This window comes from Elephas maximus, chromosome 9, assembly GCF_024166365.1.
Source record: "Elephas maximus indicus isolate mEleMax1 chromosome 9, mEleMax1 primary haplotype, whole genome shotgun sequence".
In the NCBI taxonomy this organism is placed as follows: Eukaryota; Metazoa; Chordata; class Mammalia; order Proboscidea; family Elephantidae; genus Elephas; species Elephas maximus.
The window spans coordinates 113,035,374-113,041,404 of NC_064827.1; the positions used below are offsets into that span (position 1 = coordinate 113,035,374).

At 48.1% G+C, this 6,031-nt stretch overlaps 1 protein-coding gene across 2 annotated transcripts; it reads left to right on the forward strand.

The window, feature by feature from the left end:
- Positions 1-1,052: 1,052 nt before the first annotated feature.
- LOC126083165 (NUT family member 2G-like) lies at positions 1,053-5,433 on the forward strand. 2 transcript variants are annotated; one of them, XR_007518730.1, is made up of 3 exons: positions 1,053-1,886; positions 2,984-3,228; positions 3,312-5,433. XR_007518730.1 is itself a non-coding variant. In XM_049896575.1 (2 exons), exons 1-2 carry the CDS (start codon positions 1,198-1,200, stop codon positions 3,018-3,020), a joined length of 726 nt encoding a protein of 241 aa, XP_049752532.1. In that variant the 5' UTR covers positions 1,053-1,197; the 3' UTR covers positions 3,021-5,433. The 2 variants fall into 2 exon arrangements, 1 of the variants encoding a protein (XP_049752532.1); XM_049896575.1 differs by having other exon boundaries at positions 2,984-5,433.
- The last annotated feature ends 598 nt before the right edge of the window (positions 5,434-6,031 follow it).

Genomic DNA, 6,031 nt, shown 5'->3' on the forward strand with positions numbered 1-6,031 from the left:
TCAAGAACCTACCACCTAAAGTTGGGGAACAGGGTGGGTGTAGGGGCAAAAAACTAGGTATGTGGATAAGAACTGAAGTCTAGAGTAGAGCCTTTGTGCTGTGGATCTGAGAAAGAACCCACGAAATGGCCCTAAGAGGTTCATATGATTTGTGTTGCCAACTGTAATTTGAAGGAAACGTACCTTTTGCCTACCTGTCAGATCCTTTTTATGGAATGTCTCCTCATCCCCACCTGCCCTCCACCCCTCCCCCAGTGTAGAATGTCTTGAGTCCTACATTCTACTCCGTTTAGATTCAAACTTTTCCTTCCTTTTCTTGGATCCATGAGCATCTGTTGGAGCCAGATCACGCTCTGAGTCCAGGCTGTGGCGATTTCACATGCTGAAGGCTGCCAGAGAACTGTGGTCAGTGCCCAAGCCTGGGGAGATGTCTTCAGAAGGAGGTAGGCCTGGAGGGGAGGGGGTGTGTTATCAGATCCCTGCCACCCCTCCAACCATTGGGAATTCAAATTTGACACTTCCCCTGGGGACAAGCTGTCTGAGCAGGAGTAAGGAGTGGACTCTTAACACCACCTGGAATATCCCACCTAGGGAGCCTGAAGAGGAAGATTGGAAAAATGAGACAGGAGGTTGGGGAAAGAGGAAAGGGGTTTTATACTGTGCATCATGAAAAGAAATGCTCAGGAGGAGATGGGGAAACCACTCTTTTGAAGACTCACTCCTTCAAGATAGTCTGGAGGACACTTTCTATTTCTGAAAGTCCCTTCCCTGCTAGTGAGCCTGCTGGGGGCATTTCAGACAGAGTGGATGTCAACCCTGTTCCATGTGTTGGAAACAGCTTATGAGGGTGGCAGGGTCTCTGCCTGGGATTCCTGAGACAGGCTCTGTGAGTCAGTGATCTCTTGGGTCTCTTACTTCTTGGTAGACAGAGGCCTGGGGGTCTGGTTGAACTGCTCACAAGTTCTCTAGCAGAAAACTTCTCAACAAGAGGAAAGGAACATCTAATTCATTCTTGGGACTTTTTACAGTTTTCAACAGTTCCCTCTTCCATACTGCTGCCCATCAGTTGAGATTCATTGTGCTGATTCCCAGAGACCAGGCAGGGAATTCAGATGACCTAACACCTGGTTGCCTTTCCTCCCCCTCCATTTACCCTTTTCCTTTGTCTCAACAGCAACTCCAGTGCTGGGACCAGATATGATCATGAGTCCTAGTGCCTCCATGTCTCCTTTCACTGCACTGCCCTTTCCCCACAACACTGCCAGATGCCCACACCAAGAACCCAGGGAGCAGCATCCACTCCCCCTCATGGCTTCATCATACTCTCCAGGCACCCCTCTGGGGCTCTCTGCTTTCCCCAGGACATTCCTGGTACCAAGCGTTGAGGACTCTGGCCCCAGTGGGGCCAGGCCTGGCAAGGTCATTGTTCAAGTGAGGACAGAAGGGAGATTAGAAGACCTCCCTGGAATTCAGACCTTTGTCATGGCACAGACCCCACTTAATTGGAGTGCCCCAGGGACTCCCAGTGGGGAAGTTCAGCAGGCTCCACCCCCGTTTGGGGAAGCCTCTGCTGTGATCCCTGCCACTTCTGTTGTGAGTACTCCGGCTTGCAGGGGAGGCTGGTCCCCAGCTCTTTCTCTTCAAGCTCCACCACCAGCTGCCCAGCTGGCCTCCATTTTCCCCCAAGTGAAGGCTTGCTCAGGCCAAAATTCTCCTTCTGGGGAGGAAAGCCTGGCCGCCACACAATCCAGGCCTTCACTGGATGACTCCTCCTGTAATCCCCAGAGTGTTTACCGGAACTACCAACGTTGGCAGTGCTTCAAGCTTCTGGCCCGGAGGCACCATCCCCAAAGCTCTGATACAGAAGCTCTTTCCTGCTTTCTCATGTGAGTGCTCTAATCAGTGGGGACAGCTGAGATTATCCTGCAGCTTTCAAACAAAGAGATCTTGGGGAGACATAATGGAGGTTAGGCTCTTTAGGAACACTTGAGAGAAGTGAGAGAAGGTCATGAGGGCGATGGGATATGTTATGAGAAGATATATTCCTGATAATATTAACCACACCTCCCTGTGTACAACACACTCAGGTGCCTTGTCTCAATTGATGCTGACCAACTTGTACATGAAGCCAATCTTTATATTGGAATCATTATCCTAATAATTATTTACAGGAGACTAAGCAACCATAAGACAAGCAGCACGGTGGAAACCCTGGTCACACAGTGGTTAAGTTCTATGGCTGCTAACCAAAAGGTTAGCATTTCAAATCCACCAGCCCTCCTTGGAAGCTCCATGGGGAAGTTCTACTCTGTCCTATAGTGTCGCTATGAATCGGGATCAACTCAATGGCAAAGGGTTTGGTTCTGTTTTTTTTAAATACTGTGGTAAAGTGAGGAGCCATGATGTGAATTTTGGTCTCAGACCACAAACACTATGTTCCTCCACTGGTCTTTACTTTCCACCACGGGAGTTGAGCATATATTGGCCATAGCCGTATGATATCCAGAGGAGAGACAAAACGGGCAAGGCCTAAGACAACCACTTTAAGTTTAATCCCACCCTGATTCCTCTGGAGAATTCCAGTTAGAACAGGGAGGTGGTAGAGTATGCACAGTAGTGAAGGGCTTGGGGTCTGTCCTCCTTAGATTTGTAATCTAAGCAGAGAATTGTACATCTTCACCCTAGAGTATCTCATCAAATAGGGAGACAATTACAGTTAATTAATAGTATAGCTAAGAAGATGATATGAGCTAATATATGAAGTGTAGTCCAAAAAAAGTACCCACAAGAGCGAAACTGTCCTAGCTACAGTGTGCGTGAGTGGAAATTGGCAATGAAGTGCAGGGTCACAGGCTTCTGTGAATGAAAGCAGAGTGATTAGTCATGTGGGAAGCTTTGTCTTTTCAGAGCAGACCCTACATCTCTCTTAACCCTGAGCTTCCCAACAGGTCAATCAATATGGAACTCTTATCACATTCCACAGGATGTTTTTCCATATACATGTTGCTCTCATTGGCTGAAAGACTGAAGGCATCTTCTTCCCTCCCCCACTCCCCACCACTCGCCCAGGAATAAAGGGACAGTCCACTAAATGCAAATCACAAGCAGTCTTAGGGATTCCCTGCATTCCAAAACAGCAAGTGGTATCCTGGAGGCAAAAGCTCTTGAAATCTAAAACACTGGAAGAGGCATTGACACGGACAAATACCAAGACAGATGTGATGACAGGTAGGGGATGTGTGTAGTTGTGGGCTCAAGATGGGGCTGGAATATGTATTTGTCGAAAGCTACTGACATGCATGGGTATTTAGCCCAGTCCTGCGATCCCTGGCTAGACTGAAGCCCACCATGACCCTGGAGGAGGGACTCTGGCGGTCTGTACAGGAACGGCAGCTCAAGAGCAATTTTGACCAGATGATCTTCTATGAGATGGCAGAAAAGTGAGTCCATGGCATATTGGCCCTGTTCGGATGGAGTGATGAGGTGAGAATGAAGAGGGAGGGTTGGTACAAATCACAGAGGGTGTGTGAGGAGGAGGTGTGCACTTGGAGAGGGCTCCTGGTTCCCTGATGATCCTGCTCTACCCTTAGACAACTGCTACCACCACATTCACTGCTTGGAGTTTTCTGTACTACATTCTTTAAGATATTCACCCCTTTTACGTGTTGCATTTGTGGATGCCCCGATACTGGAGTGTTAAGACAGAATGGCGATAAACACTGTGGTTACCCATGAAGATATAGTACAAGCTGTAGACACTCTGCAGTGAGGGGATATGCTGTGCCAGACAACTTCCTGCTTGCCTCAGTGTCCACATAGATAACAGAGAATTTGGGGGCACTCTTCCTCATGACAACTGGTACAAAAGTATTCGACAACCATCTAAGAATGGCCCAGGCTGGAAGGGTGTGTTCAGGGGAAGGCAGCATCTCAGTCACCACGTTGGACATCTTTCTGTCCCTCATTGCCTTTCCTCCCTTGGTTTAAAAAAAAAAATCATCAGAGGAGCCTGAGGCTTTTGGGAAACCTCACATGCCACCTTTTTTCCAAATGTCTCTTGGACCACTTCCCCACCTGGTTTATATCCCAAGGCCTCAGCTTAAGACTAGAACAGGGACTCTAGGAACTAGTCCTTGGTGTTATCTGCAATCAACTTCATCCCATTTCAGGTTCAGGCTGTCACCTCTACTGTGTGTGTTTTAGGCAAGGGCAGGAGAGGCTTGGAGAACGGTGTGCATGAGTGGGTCCTGCTGTGTGTCATGTAGGTCTGATTCAATTCAACCAACCAGTGTCAGTGTTGTGGTGTGCCATCAGGTGCTAAGGGTATGGAAAGGTAGTGAGCACTATGGCTGTGTCAGGAGGAGCTTCCAAGAAGGCATGGCTCACTTCCTTCACAACCTTCCTATGTTATGATGAGTTGTGCTGCAGGTGAAGGGATGATGAGGTGAACATGTAAGGACCCCAAACCTTGTTTCTGCCTCCTGGGAAATGGACTTACTGGGCACCTGGACAGGTCATTGAAGGCATATCTTTCTCCACTGCCCCATAATTGGCTGTTGCCTGGTCCTGGGGCTCCTGGCGCATCTTGCCTTCTCCTCAGCACAGCCTGTGTGTCCCTCACCCTTGTCAGGTTCATGGAGTTTGAGGCGGAGGAGGAGTTAAAGGTTGCAGCAGAGGAATGCATCTGTCTGCCTGCTTCCTCCAGCTTCACGCAATCTTCATCCTCACGGGCCTTCATCCACTGTGGTTGGCCAGCATCCAGGTATGGCTAAGCAAGTTCAACAGGAGCTACAGGCCAGGGGTCAAAGGAGGTATGTAGGGACTGGTTATGGTGGGAGAAGGCATTGTCTTCACATGTGGTGCTTTTCTTTCAAGAGGGGGCAATGGCTATTTCTATCAGCAGAGATTGCCAGGTGCCTGAGGCCTCCGCTACACTTCATTACACACTAGTAGTGAGGTGGTCACGTTTTATAACTACTGTCTCTCATGGATTATTAAAGGTGGACTCCAATATCTAATCAGCTTTAAATGTGGGTCTCAATGAGATTTCTTGTACAAGAAGTAGTTTCAAGTTTCCCCACAAGTTGAGTGTCCTGGACCATCTGCCTCTTACATCTTCTCCTCTCACAGTGTTTGTGGCTTCATGTGTGCCTGCCCTACCTGGAACAATTTCAGTGTCTCCAAAATTCTGCCTTTACAACATGGGGTTGGGTACTGACTTAGTTATCTAGTGTTGCTATAACAGAAATACCACAAGTGGATGGATTACCAAACAGAAATTTATTCTCTCACAGTCTAGGAGGCTAGAAGTCTGAATTCATGGTACCAGCTCTCGGAGAATGCTTTTACTTTCTGTTGGTTCTGGAGGAAGGTCTTTGTCATCAATCTTCCCCTGGTCTAGGAGCTTCTCTGCACAGGGACCTCCTGTCCAGAGGACAGGCTTCACTCTGGGCACTTCTTTGTTGGTGGCATGAAGTTCCTCTCCTTTCTGCTTGTTTCTCCTCTTTTCCATTTCAAAAGAGATTGACTCAAGATACATGGAATCCTGTAGACTGAGGCTTGCCTCATTAACACAACTGTCTATAATCCTGCTTCATTAACATCATAGAGGTTAGGATTTACAACATATAGGGTAATCACATCAGATCCCAAAATGGTGGACAACCACACAATACTGGGAGTCATGGACTAGCCAAGTTGACACACATTTTGGGGACAGAATTCAATCCGTAACAGGTGGAAAGAGCCAGAATTTGCTGCCACAGAAACATCCTCTTTTCGACCCCTCTATAGTGTTCATTCCAAAGAAGGTAGGGTCCGTGGCACAGCCCCCTAAGCAACATCAACACAGACCGCAGCACCCTTGGGAGCCCAAGTGGTCCCATGAGATCCCTCCCGAAGCCGACAAAGAGTATGTTGAAATCATGGAAGATCTCCTTGGAACTGCCCATTCAGCCACTGTGGAGCCAGATGGCAAATATGAAGAAGAAGAAAATGAGCAACAACAGGAAGAGATTGAGCTGTACCCAGA